Source organism: Haemaphysalis longicornis, unplaced genomic scaffold (assembly GCF_048455015.1).
Source record: "Haemaphysalis longicornis isolate Haplotype H1 unplaced genomic scaffold, Haemaphysalis longicornis Haplotype H1 scaffold_10, whole genome shotgun sequence".
NCBI classification, from domain to species: domain Eukaryota; kingdom Metazoa; phylum Arthropoda; class Arachnida; order Ixodida; family Ixodidae; genus Haemaphysalis; species Haemaphysalis longicornis.
Window position 1 is genome coordinate 55,765,370 of NW_027526204.1, and position 14,473 is coordinate 55,779,842.

The 14,473-nt window shown below is 47.3% G+C and overlaps 1 protein-coding gene across 1 annotated transcript in view; it reads left to right on the forward strand.

The window, feature by feature from the left end:
* LOC144159841 (uncharacterized) overlaps positions 1-13,995 on the forward strand; it is a 28,231-nt gene extending 14,236 nt beyond the window's left edge. Inside the window, exons 3-4 of the mRNA XM_077691510.1 lie at positions 11,110-11,196; positions 13,835-13,995. Of these exons, the coding sequence (XP_077547636.1) occupies positions 11,110-11,196; positions 13,835-13,995 (248 nt within the window). The remainder of the gene's footprint in view (positions 1-11,109; positions 11,197-13,834) is intronic.
* The last annotated feature ends 478 nt before the right edge of the window (positions 13,996-14,473 follow it).

Consider the following 14,473-nt stretch of genomic DNA (forward strand, 5'->3'; position numbering starts at 1 on the left):
TATTTCTTCTACCAGCCCGGCACTCTCTCATGTATTCTCTCTCCAGGAGACCGTCCTGGAGCAACCCTACCTCAAGAGGTGGTGGCTGCGAGTGTGGGGGGTAGTGGTGCATTTCAGCATCCCTTCCACTGAAGTGTGAAGCAGGGCTGATCACTGCTTGGTTTTCGAAAATTCGCTGAAACTGCGTTTCAGGGTTCCGGGTGTCACGGAACCTCCTTCAAGCGCTCATCCCTGAGAGAGCCCACACGACGGGGCCGGGGCCCCGCTTGTACCCATTTTAATGGTGGGTGTCTGGTGGTGGGATTCGAACGAACCACCTCCCACAGTAACGGCGGACGCCAGAGACTACTCGGCCACGGCTGTGGTCACGGCCACGTAAGGTACACAAGGTACCTCACGTAGCAGATTTTCACGCAATTTTACAAAATCTGTAAAGTCACTGACACATTCCCGAAAACCTTCACCGACACAATATCTATGCCCGTGTAGGAGACGCAAACTGCTTTGGCAGTGCCCATGGCCTGAAAACAATGTATACAATGTGGTGTCAGCGGCAGGCAATTTTTCAGCATCTATTATTCACCCTAAACATCAGATTCCATGACACAAAATATAAAACACACTACCAATCCCTCCAATCACAGACACCAAGAATATTACAGATTTTCACATGTTTGACCCCTGATCTCTCAGAAATATTTTTGTCGAAAATTAATTCGCTCATGACGCAGACGCACCTGGACTTGACCTCAGGTGCTAGAACCCTCATTAATACCTTTATACTCTATTGACAGGTAAATACCCCACCGAAACACGCATCATGCGGCTGATATATATTTTCCGGCACGAAACCTAAAAGGCCTCCTGCGGAGCCCCAAAAACCCAATAGAACCTCATCGATTCGGCGACAATATTGTCGCTGTGGAGGAAGTCCTTATAAAAATTACCGTCGCAAGTGGGAAGTAGCACTGAAGCTTGCTAAATTTTGGATTAATATACTCAATCTTAGAAACACCAAAATACTCTATCAAAGCGTCCTGCCAACCAACGGTTACGTGCACACACACAGCTTTTCCGCCGTATTCCGCTGTTTTTCCCATCACCTCAGATTTCTTCAATATAAGTAAGAACTGATAAGATCAGTCAAATATTACCGAAAAAAAGCTATACCCTAAATATCAAACGCAAAAACGAATAACACCGTTCCTATGCCCGTCTTGTTGTGTCTGCATTGTTTATACTGTTAATGCACTTCGAAAAACTCTTTCTCTAAGGCACCCTTGACGAACAAAATGAATGTGGATGCATAGAAACTGTATTATGGTGCATCTATGTAATAGCTAAACAGGTTTTCTGCAGTAAAATTTCTTTTTTCATTTTACTGAATAAAGGAAAACCAGCAATGGAAAGTCAGGTTATTTTACTTTTCCCTCACATATAAAGCGAGTGAGGCGAAATGACAGCAGAAGAGCTTCGTAGTTTTGTTCTGAAGTAGCTGGTGTAAATGACAGCCGTGGCAAGGCACCTTACCTCGAAGTCCAAACTTTATTGTTCGCGTACATGGACGCATAACTATTGAACACAACTGAATAACAAATGTTTTCTGCAATTTAGCAACAACATCACCCTCCACCTCTGGCCCGCACCGACACCTGGTGTATTCCTCTTTACCCTTGACGACGGTAAGCATTCTAAAACACTTGTATAACACTCTTCGCACGTAGGATGCTTCTTAAATAATGCTGTGCATGTTTCTGAGCAGCGCTTTACAGGGGAGGCTTGCTATACTCTTTGCTGAAGGCGCAGCCCCCGTGGTTTTCTCCCCGCTGTGAGCCACGAGTGGCCGCAGCGGCTGGGGGAGAAACAGGGTTATTATTTTTCACTTCCCTTAACTGCTCTCAATTGGCCAAACAATTCTGGTTCAGATGGCTTGTAATTTCAAAAGATCACCCCCTTCGTCTTGGTGTTAAAGTTGCCTACTTGGGGCATGCATATAACAGTGCTGAACGGCCTCTTTGCTATGTGTTTATTATTTCAAGAGGCAGTTGGTTTGCACGACGGCTTTATATACATGAGGCTTCTGTCTTTCAATTCTGTGTGACGCCATGTAGAGTTTCTGAGCACACACATGCCCATCCAAGCGGAGGGATGCGAATCAATCACAGCTCGCGCCAGATGCGGACAGTGATGTCTGCCCGAATTTCCCACCTCTCCACACAATGGACGAAGGAGAATACCGTCACCGACACCGATACCAACCCCAATATTCCTAACACGTGCTGGCTGTACTGACACACTTCTCCAGATGCTTCCAGAGTCCCCGTACGTGAATGGGTAACCTTCGGTGTATCTTGAACAATGGCAGGGCAGGTCGAGCGAGACACAATAATTACACACCCGGGAGGAGACACTAAAAAAGTGTTTGTTCAACTTAAACACTCAATTAAACTGCACCCCAGAACCATAAGAGCTCCCGATAACCTAAAAGTTCTTCAATGACGAGCTTATAAAGCACGGGAGATGACTGGGCAGAAATTTTGCTGTACACTCACGCGGAATAACCTTCGAAGTGATGGCAGGTTTATTTGAACAGGTTACGGGTCACTCTCGTCCGGTGAGCATGATGTGAAGATACTCTGGTTCTTGATGGTGGAGGCAAGGTAACAATTTTTCAGCGGACTTGCCAGGTGCATTTACTAACTTTGCAAACTTGGTCTCCCAGGCGTCGGGATGACAATCGTTTGCATACTTTGGAGAAAACGAGATGCAAAAATAGCCTCGCCCCGCACGGGGCACCTTGAGTAATCTTGGTGACGGTACTGGCGATACCGCGGACCCCGAGCCCCCAAACATAAGCTGGATCCAACCGTGGCGATGTGTTTATAGGTGGAGGGTTAGAAACCACGAACGGTGGCCGTCGGAGCCCAGGTCAAGCTCCGGCGGATGGGCTCCCTGTCTGTTCACCAGGCAGGGAGCTCCGGGACCTCTTTGGCTACCAGGGTAAGGTCAAAGAAGAAAGTACCCCCGTCTCCCTGCTTTTTTCCTATGCCATATGGATAAATCAAACCCCCCCCCTAGACGTGATCGGCCCCCGAAAAGGGGCCGCACCGAAGTTTCTTTTCCATCCCTTCCAACAATCCACAGTCCGAAACCTGACAACTATCCTCGATTCTTGGTTATCGAGGCAGTTGACAAAACAAACCCTGTTTCTTCAATGTCCGTATTCCTCATCACTAAGTTCCTGGAAGGCATCCTCGGAAAATCGTTCGATGCTAAGAAACTCCGTACCGGAGAAGTCCTTGTCAATGTCAAGACGCAGCAACAAGCCACTAACCTCCTGTCGCAAACCTGCATGGCAGATCTGGCCATCCGAGTCACTCCCCATCGGAGCCTCAACAGCTCTCAGGGTGTGATCTCGGAGACCGATTTGTTGAATGAGACCGAAGCTGATCTGTTGGAAGGCCTGAAAGATCAGGGTGTAACTGCAGTGAGGCGTATCACCATCAGACGAGACAATAAGGAAATCCCCACAAAGCATATAATCCTGACATTCAACAAATCAAAACTTCCTGAGCACATCAATGCTGGCTTCATTAGGTGTGGTGTACGTCCGTACATACCTAACCCGCGCCGCTGCTACAAGTGCCAGCGATTCGGGCACGCTACAACTTCTTGTCGCGGCAAAACGACCTGCGCGAAATGCGCCGCACATGACCACCCTACTGAAAACTGTGACTCTACTACCTTCACCTGTGCAAACTGTCAGGGGCCGCACGCAGCATGGTCCCGCAGCTGTGAAAAGTTTCAATTAGAAAAGAAAATCATTAACATCAAGGTCACTGAAAACATCACCTTCCCAGAGGCGCGGAAGAGGTTCGCCTCTTTCCCTCTGGGGAGGTACGCCGACGCAGCTCGCCGGGGGGCGGAGCGGCGTCTGGTTTCGGCGGGGACCCAGTACCGCGAGTCGGACTTGGTCCCGCCCCCGCCCCCCCCAGGGTTGCCCCAGGCAGCCCAACCAGCCTCTGCACCGCTCGCTCACCCAGCAGCGGCTGTGGTTGCAACGTCTGTTGGGGATGCCGCTGCATCCACTGCATCCTCCCCACCGGCCCAAAGCACACGCAAGGGCACGGAGATGGAGACGGAGGCAGTCGCAGCGACCCCCTCCTCTGCCTCACTGCCTGTGCCACCTGTCGTGCTTCCCACGCCTTCGGCACTGGCAGCGCAGGCAAAGAATGCCCGAAAGGGTACCACGTCAAGGGGGCCTAGTCCGCTGAGGACCCCCTTGCCTTCAGATGACGACATGGACGTCGAGCCCTTCCGGCTTTCATCGCAGCGGAAGGAACCGGCTGCGACGTCCAGGTCAGTAGAGAAGGCCAGAAAGCCCCTCCCAAGAGTCCAAGCCCCGAAAGACCCTACATAAATAATCACACTCCAGTAGCTCTGAACACATAATAATGGGAAGAGAAAACATAGTTCAATGGAACTGCAGAGGCCTTCTGAATAATCTTGACGACGTGCATGAGATTCTGCATGCCAACCAGCCAAGTTTAATGTGTGTCCAGGAAACACATCTGAATTCCAAAAACACAAATGTCTTGAATAGTTACCTGGTATACAGGAAAGACAGGGATGGCTGCACCCACTCTTCTGGCGGTGTGGCCATAATCGCCCGCAAATCCTTAGCATGCCACCCTGTCGCCTTGAATACTATCCTTGAGGCTGTAGCCATCCGCACAATAATATTTAATAGGTTGATAACGGTATGCTCCATTTACATCCCTCCTGATCTTGCACTTTCGAGCTCTGACTTTGAGGCGCTGGTCGACCAGCTGCCGGAGCCGTACATTCTAACAGGCGACCTTAATGCTCACAATTCTCTTTGGGGCTCTTCTCGTACGGATGCCCGGGGTCGCCTGATAGAGAGGTTTCTTACATCCTCTGGAGCATGCCTTTTCAATAATAAACAGCCTACATATCATAACATAGGACACAATACATACTCAAATCTTGACTTGGCTATTGGTTCGGCAATTCTCTTTCCATGTCTTGAGTGGGGTGTGGGCACGGACCCATATGGCAGTGACCACTTCCCCACATCACTAACATATATAGGTAAAGGCCCAAGCAGTTCATCTTCCCATAATAGGTTCAATGAAGCACGAGCTAACTGGAACACATTTACAGAGACATCGAAACTACACCACACATCCATAGGACACCTACACGTTGAAGAAGCTACCCAACTCCTCACGGCACACATCCTCGACGCCGCCGAAAAGTCCATTCCCCACGTCTCTGGTGCCCCGTGCAACCAGAGGAGGCCGTGGTGGAATGAGGACTGTAGGCGGGCGCGAGAGGCCCAGAACAAGGCGTGGGGTATCCTTCGTCGGTACCCCACGCCGGGTAACCTTATTTTGTTCAAACGGGCCAAGGCGTTTGGAAAACGTGTGCGCCGTGAGGCAAAGCGAGAGAGTTGGCACACCTTCTTGACATCCATTAATTCATACACAGACACACACAAAGTCTGGACACGTATACGCATGCTCAAAGGACAACAGACACACAGCCTGCCCCTGGTTAGCACAACAGGGGACACACTGGAAGACCAGGCTAACACTCTTGCACAACACTTCGAACACGTGTCTAGTTCAGCACACTACACAAACACTTTCATGAAACACAAAACATCTGCAGAAAAAAAGCCCTTACACGACAAAGACAAATCAAAAACTTCTTACAACTCTGAATTCACTCTCTATGAGTTGAGGGCTGCCCTGAGCACGTGCAAACCTTCAGCTCCAGGCGCAGATAAGATTACATACACCATAATACAGCACCTACACCCAGACACTCTTGAAACACTCCTACATCTATACAACAACATATGGCTTTCGGGGCACATTCCACGCTCTTGGAGGGAGGCCATAGTAGTGGCTGTCCTAAAGGAAGGGAAGGACCCTTCCTCTCCTGCCAGTTACCGCCCCATTGCCCTGACAAGCTGCCTGTGTAAGCTCTTCGAGAAGATGATAAACAGGAGACTTGTGTACTTCTTAGAGTACAATGGTCTTCTCGAGAGCTGCCAGGCGGGCTTCAGGGCGGGGCGATCTACCAACGATCAACTCGTTGCATTAGAGGCGTATATAAAAGATGCTTTTCTCCATAAGCAGTACTGTATGACAGTATTCTTTGATCTAGAAAAAGCGTACGATACCGCGTGGCGGTATGGCATCCTAAGCGACCTCAAGTCCTTTGGCATGTCGGGTAACATAATGAACACGCTTGCCAGTTACCTGTCTGAAAGAACGTTTCGCGTGCGAGTTGGAACTGCACTTTCTAGGGTTCATGTGCAGGAAAACGGCGTGCCGCAAGGTGGAGTTTTGAGTTGCACTTTGTTTATTGTAAAAATGAATTCTCTTCGGAAGGCGCTACCACCATCGATTTCCTGCTCCATTTACGTAGACGACGTTCAATTATCCTTTAAGTCTTGTAACCTGTCTGTCTGCGAGCGCCAAGTCCAGCTTGGTGTTAACAAGCTAGCTGGTTGGGCAGACAGCAACGGTTTTAAATTTAATCCAGGGAAGTGCACTTGTGTCTTGTTTTCCAAGAGGCGTGGCATGCGTCCGGATCCAGACATTCGACTCCACGGTGCCTCTATTCCTGTCCAAAAGGAACACAAGTTTTTAGGTATAATCTTTGACGAAAAGCTCACATTCATCCCACACATAAAACAACTAAAACATAAATGCTTAAAAACAATGAATATCCTGAAGGTTCTCTCGCACATCTCTTTTGGTGGTGACAAACAACTTCTTTTGCGTGTTTTTACCAGTTTGATAGGTTCACGATTGGACTATGGCAGCATTGTCTATGGGTCAGCCACTAAAACATCCCTCAGAATGCTGGACCCTGTGCTTCATCTAGGGCTCCGCTTGTCGTGTGGCGCCTTTCGGACTAGTCCAGTCGAAAGCCTGTATGTAGAGTGCAACAAATGGAACCTACAACGTCAGCGAGAATACACAGACCTCCTTTATGCTTTTAAAATTTCATCCATGCCACACCATCCTTTTAAATCAGTTTTTCATGATACCTCCATGACTGAACTCCTTTTAAATCGACCATCGTTCTCTGCGCCCTTCTCTTACAGAGTTAGAGAGGAAGCGTCAGAGCTTGCTGTCTCCTTTTTAAATACCATCCAAAGTTCTGTTACAGATTTCATAGCACCATGGCATCTCCGCCCTGTCTCATGCGACACATCATTCACACATGTAGATAAAAACCGAGCTCCCACATGTGCAATTATGCAGCACTTCTTGTGTTTGCAGCAGAAGTACCAATGTTCTGAATTTTATACGGACGCCTCTAAAACTTCCACCTCGGTGTCCTGCGCGGCGCATGGGACCGGCCTTAGTGTCACTAGAACTCTTAACAGTAATACAAGTATCTTTACGGCAGAGGCTTATGGTGTACTTCTTGTTGTTAATCATATCCTTCAAAGTCACATCCCACAATCCATTATATATACAGATTCTCTCAGTGTTGTGCGGGCGTTGTCTTCAACAAAGTATTCCAAAAATCACGTTATAAATTTAATAGTCAAGGGTATTATGTCTGTGTATGTCCACAAATTTGAACTAGTCCTTTGCTGGGTTCCTGGCCACTGTGGTATAGCCGGGAACGAAGCAGCGGACCGAATGGCTGCTGCTGCTACACTCTTGAATGCAGTAGACATAACCACATTACCCTACACCGACGTGAAACCACACATCAGACAACAACTTCGCAAAACATGGCAAACACACTGGAGTGAACAGACAGACAAGTTACACGGAATAAAACCACACTTGGGACCATACACCACCGACACACGCAATAGATACACTGAAGTCGCCTTGGCCAGATTACGGATAGGGCATACTCATGCAACACACTCGCACCTTCTCACTGGGTCTCCAAGACCTCTGTGCAGTAGGTGCGGAGAGGCCCTATCCGTGATGCACATCCTCATACAATGTAAGGCACTCGACACTACACGCCGCAAACACTTCCCTCAACTACACACACGACATATTCCACCACACCCGTCACACTTCTTAGGAGATGAAGCCCTGTTTCCAATCAAACGCGTTTTCGAGTTTCTCACCGACGTAAAATTTTTACATCTAATTTCTTATCATGCATGTTGACAACCTGGCCCTTTACACCAGTCATCTTCATTACGTTGTGTTTTACTTTGTTTATTTTTACTAAAGTGTTCTTTTACTTCCATGTCACTTTCATGTAATCACTTCTGTTTGGCGCTCTTTGCCCTTAGTCGGCCTTGCGCCATTAAACTCTAAACATCATCATCATCAAAAATAGCCTCGTCCTAACCAGCCATGGCGAGGTCACTCTAGCTCTTCTTACACGTAGGGAGAATTTGTTTGACGGCCCTCCATTCGTCTCGAAGCTAGATGAAGATACGAGCTTGGTTTGTACACACATCTGTACGAACGAGGTCATCTCATTACGCAAGGGATGACTTCGTCTCCGCGGGCCACCATTAACAGCGGCATGTGCAGTGCCTCGCCCTTCGAACTCCGTACGAACTAATGCGGCGCAAATGAAAGCATAAATTTCTTGAACAATAAAGGTATGAACATAAATTTTCAGCGAAAGAAAAACAGTTTAACCAGTGACCACGAAATAATACTTAAACTGGTGTGACTACAAGGAGTCTCGGCGCGAATATCTGATCACAACGCGAGCTTCTGTCCTCACGCAAGGCACATGATCCCCGTGCACAGACAAAAGCCCACAGTGATCATGGCTGGGATTCTAATGCCATCTCAGAGACACACCAAAGCACGCTTCGGAGCCATTGTTTTTCCAGCACTATAGGCATAGTTCGGTTTACTGAAGGGCGGAAGGTCTATACTCAAACCTAAACAAAGACCATCAGCGTTTGTGTACTGAAACGCGCTTTTAATAAATTTGGAAGTCAGTGCCGAAATTTCTGTCACCATTTTTGTATCCACCTACCCCCTTTTGACTGACAATCTGAAGCGATTGCCTTTCGAGCGCAGACCTATTGCGGCGGAAAAATGAGAATAACACAAGCGCGGATGTGTATGGCATAAAATTGACAACCAGCTAGGCGACCAAATTATATAATCATGAGCAAGACCCTAGACTGCCCTAGTTGTGCTTGCCAAAGAACGGCAATGGCTTCTGTTAATCGACGAAGGCTAAAAACTACCACAAATGAAGTGCACACTCGCTACGATGAAGACGCAAAGACATCGGCAGCCTTTGTGTGGAAAATACATCGAATTAAGGTATATCTCAGCCATGCACTGACTAAGTGAACTGCAAAAGCGACAATAGGAAGGCGGAGTTTGCAGCAATTTGTGGACTGTGACATTTCGAAGGTGATGCAGTTAGGTTTTGCCGAAGGAGCAGCCACGTTCAAGAAAGTTGAAGGAACTAATACTAAGTGCGACCGTTCAAAAGTCCGACCAAAAATTGAGAGCGAACTCCGGGGATAGGTCTAGCAAGCAACGGCTACTGCGAAGAGGAGTTCTGGTGAACGAAGTCCATTGGCTTGACTTAAGGCCGACACGTACAATGATAGACAGATGGTAGCATAATCGGCAATATGTTAAAAACGCCCAGAGGAGGCACAATGCGTCAGTTGCATATTCACTATATGGAACGCAAACGCGTTACCCGGCATCCAAACACTTGTCTGTAGAGACGCGTCATTACACTCAGTGACTTTTGACTGTGCGTGGCACACTTGTTCACTGTAACTTGTTTACTGTTTCTTGCCTTTTATAAGCGGGATATTCCCGCTCTAATGAGTACATATTCACGTGGCCTTGCCGTCTCCACTATATACGTGCAATTAGCTATTAAATATAGTCCTGGTAAAGGAAACAAAATCACAAACTTTAGAAGAAATGAACGGCACAGTATTTACACAAGGCCATAAGAACGCCACGGAGCGCATAACTTGAAGGTGGCAGCAACTTGCATGAATACATCAATTCTTGGGAGCAATACAGCATAGTGTAAAGACCACGTGGCAATATGGGGGTTAATGTTAGATTACCCGAAGAAAGACTGATTTTAAAATGTCGAATTTATAAACTTGAGACTTGAGATACCCTGCTGGCTGGACTTTGTTCGAGCTAGCAGAGTATCCTACACGCGATTTACACAAACGCAAAAGGCCGGCCTGAGTTCAAAGAGTATCAAATCAGGGATATTATGACTTAATCTTAAACCAAATTTTACAAATTTCACTGTTTATTTAGAAACTCTCCGCTACTCATTGTGCTGCACTAATAGGGTTGAACATATATCTAAATAGTCTCTATCTTACTGGATAAAATATCTGCTCAGAGTCCTGTTGCTTAAGCTGGTGGGTGGGCCAGCGAAAGCGCTCAGGAAAATCACAAATGTTTCGCCCCCTGTAGGAGGCGTGATACGACGGGTACAAGCACGGAGTTTGCAAAGCGTTGTGGAATAGGGATGACACAGCTGGTAAAAAGATTCCCTTGGCAATGCTTTGCGGGAAGGTGGGACAACACGTGTAGCAGCTCGGTTTAGGAAAATCGTTGTGGAATGGCCCACTCTATTGCTTGTTGCAACAGGTAGTGCAGTTTACATGGTGCCATGAAAAGACTTATCGCCAAACTGAAACAGAAAGAAAAGGCAGCGAAGCCGAGTACCGCACGCCCGACCGCTCAATCCAAACGGTGGCTACCGAACGAGCTCAAAAGTGTTGAGCTAACATATGTTCCGCTGCACCCATCACAACTGTTGGCGCTTCACCACGGGCCGGTGGGCACGCGTTCATTATACATAATGTAATCACCGAGTGTTGATTGCTCTTTGGGGGGCTAGCCAATACACCACGCAGAAAACATGAGTGAGTCTCGAGACAACCACTCAGACAACTTGGCGGGGTCTCTACGCTTAACCAGGAATAATCTCAGTCAAACCAAGATTGAGCTATGCGGGGACGCCAGCTTCGCCTATGGCCCAGCATTCGCGCCACTGGGGTGAAGCTGCCCCAGTTTTTCGGACTTGAAGTTACCGCGCCTGCTATTTTCTTTCCGTTTCCAGATAAAGGCACAGAGTATGCCGCCACAGTTCACTACTCGGATTACAAGGATTGCCTCATCATAGAACTGCCATTCCACACAACTCTAGGTGGGTATTACGTGCAATTGGAGAAAGCAGTGCTTTCGCAGAAGTGTTTGTGTTAAGAACACATGTTTAAAAAACGGCTAAATTTACTGAGCAACAGTATTTCACAAAGGTTCTCCTTCACGAACGTGAGGCAAAGAAGAATGATGCCTTAAAAAGAGGCCGCTTGCCTCGTTCGAGACCACAAGACTACGCCACCAAGAGACTGCAAGCGGTGGTTTTTGAGTAACGAGTCTAGGCAGAACCATCGTAGACCAAACGAGGCGTGGTCAAGTCTAAAGCAGAAGAAATATAGCGAAGAGACAAAGTCCTGACGAAATACAAAAAAAAACTGAAATATAATTTTATTGCTCCTGTCGGTTAGAAAAAAACGGCCTTCGCATGGAAGTTCGATCCATGGTGCAGTGGTCGCTCCAACGTTGTGCTGGTGCGGTGCGCCAGCCATTTACAGTATCCTGTTTGGCCGATGATGCCGGTGATTTTTACGTAGTTGTACACACGCTTGTTCCGCAAGAATACCCACTGCGTTGCCCAAGCTGGCAAACCTTCGCCAGTGTTTTAGGCCAGGCGAAGCATGTGGCTCAGCGTTGAGGTTCCCTGAATGTTCGCGTCGACCCAACAGCTCGCCAATCCCTGCGTTGCTGCCTGCCTCCCACTTTCCACGCCTGCTTTGGCCTCCGGAAGTTTAGACAGTGTTGAAAGCGAGAAGGAATACGCTGTTTAGTTTTGAGGCATACGTGGTGCTCATATGTAGCTAAAAACTCGCCAAGAACCATGTACCCCCCTTCTACTAGACTGTCCGGTGTCGGTCGGAAACAGAATCGGCCGGGGTCTTGTTGATTTCTCCGCAGACGCAGGATTAAGGGTGTTGAAGTTAACAATGTGTTTGTCGAATTGCCCAACTCCAAGCGATTTTAATGTAATGAGGGTCGCGAGGAATTTTTACAGAACTAGTGACATAAAATAACTGGATACATGAGTTAAAAGAAAACCGTACAAACTGCCGAAACTGCATCTAGACTAGCTCCAAATGCGTGCAAGTCACGTAAGCGCCTAAAACTGCTGGTCTCACTCTCCCACGCTATTAGGTTACACAAAACACTCGGGCGACAACGGCCTGTACTGTTTTCCCGCCGCAGGATCCGTCCATGTTCCCGGTCAATAGTTGTACGTTTGACTTCTGATATGATCCTGGACTACGTATCCACCTCTTCTTTACAAAGCTTATAAATTCCAAGCGACCTTCAAAGCTCGATACCCGTCGGCACTCCGTCAACTGCGTCGCTCATATATTCATACGCAAATACCAGCCTTATAAAACATGGACATCTCGATCTTTCGGTGGCGCCCATCTAGATCTCCATATGCATAGACGAGGGCCTAAAGCCCTCGGAGTCAAGCCTTACTGGCAGTTGCTTACCGAGCAATAAGACGCCACAGCTCACGGGCCTAAATTCTGTAAACCCGCCGTGCAGTAGTGCCAACCGATGGCCAAACACATCGCGACGGGAGTATAGGGGTGGTTTGCGAATAGTAACCCTTCTCAAGGTCAGACAAATTGTGGAATACAGCTGCAAAAGACAAGAAGTCGGTGGGGCTCGGTGGCAATTATTTGCTTTCTTTGTTCTCGAAGCGATGCCCCAATTTCTGCGGAAGCCGCTTGGTTGGCGATAGAACGCACTATCCCGGAGGCCCTTGCATCCCGAGTAACCGGCACCTTCAGACGCGGGGATGAAGCGGAAAGATCGGAACTTGGTTTCTAGCGATGCACGCAGTAGAGGCAACGTGGTGGTACGCGTATTTATTTCACAGAAGATATAGATGGAGGTGTGCGACCTCGTTAGCGGTCTTTGAGATGTTGTTTTTGTAACATTGGTGTGATATCTGTGATTGTCGTTTATATTAGGAACGCTGCCACCCCGATTGTATACATCGCAAGCCCAGCAAGTGCTTAAAGTGACGGTGTTCACCCTAAAACTTTTTGTGAGAGATAGTGAACTTGATTTCAGGGCCTTACTGCTAATTTGCGCTGCAGAAAAAACGCCTGTTCTGGGCACGAGCATTTTTAAGAACGGCATGTTCCAGCCGAATTTATTTATTAATTTACTGTTTTTTTAAGCGGTTCAGCCTGTGTGACACTTTTTTGTTTCGCTTCATTGCCTTACAAAAACTCTACATATTAACAGTCGCTCTTGCTAACACGATTTTCATATAAGAGAATTCAATGTTCACTGCCGTAAGACACTATATATACAAATATCTCCGTACAAATCCAAATAATTGGCAGGGAAGTGCCATATTTGTCTTGTGAACCGTGGGGGTCGGAGTAGATTTATTGGATTTAGGGAGGGTTGTAATTTAAGTTTACGTAGAGCACGCGTCTGTCTCTATCGGCCTTTCCTCAACTGGGCGATCTGGTTCAAGCTATTTTACTCATTTGAAGTTAGTGTTTTAAAAACAAGATGCCGCTTAGTGGGTTTTTAACGAGCCTTGCCTGACCGTGACTGATTTCCGAAATGGTGTTAAGGCTCTTGAATGCTAAGAAATACATTTCCCAAACACAATTTGTCGCAAAGAGAAGACATTTTTGGGTTTTTAGTTGTCGTAGTACTCGTGTAAAATTGCAATTTTTCCTTTCCAGAGTGCGTGTTGTGGATTTCCGTTGAAGTGAAGGATAATATCCCCCAAACGTGCATAGATATGTATGAAGACAACTGCGATAATACCCCGCCAATCTATAGCCAAAATACGTGTGACGAAGAAGAAGACTTCTTAAAATCGCTCAGAGTTCCAGGATTGTGAAATGCTTGATATAAAAGCTCGTCAACTTAAATATTCCAGTATTTAGCAACAATCACAAGGAAAATTGGCAATCACACCGTAACCAAGATTCCGAAAGGAAGTATTTGTAGCGTAATAAATTTTGTTGTATACACCTACCTGTTTTTCAAGTTCTGTGTGTGCGCGGGTTTTGTGGTCCAGTGTATAGTTATGTCATTTAGATGATGACGATGGTGGTGATGATGATGATGTTTATGGGTTTAACGCGCCGAAACCACACAGCTTATAAAGCACGGCGGATATTATTTGATCAAATGGGGATCTTTAACGTGCACTGAGAACGCAAACACACGGGTGCTTTGCTTTCGCCTCCATCAGAAACGCGGTCGCCGCGGCCGGGAATCGAACCCACGTCCTTGGGCTCAGCTGCAAGACACCTTAGCCACTGAGCCACCACGGAGATTCTGTCATTATAGGCCACATGAATTCGAGTGTGCCC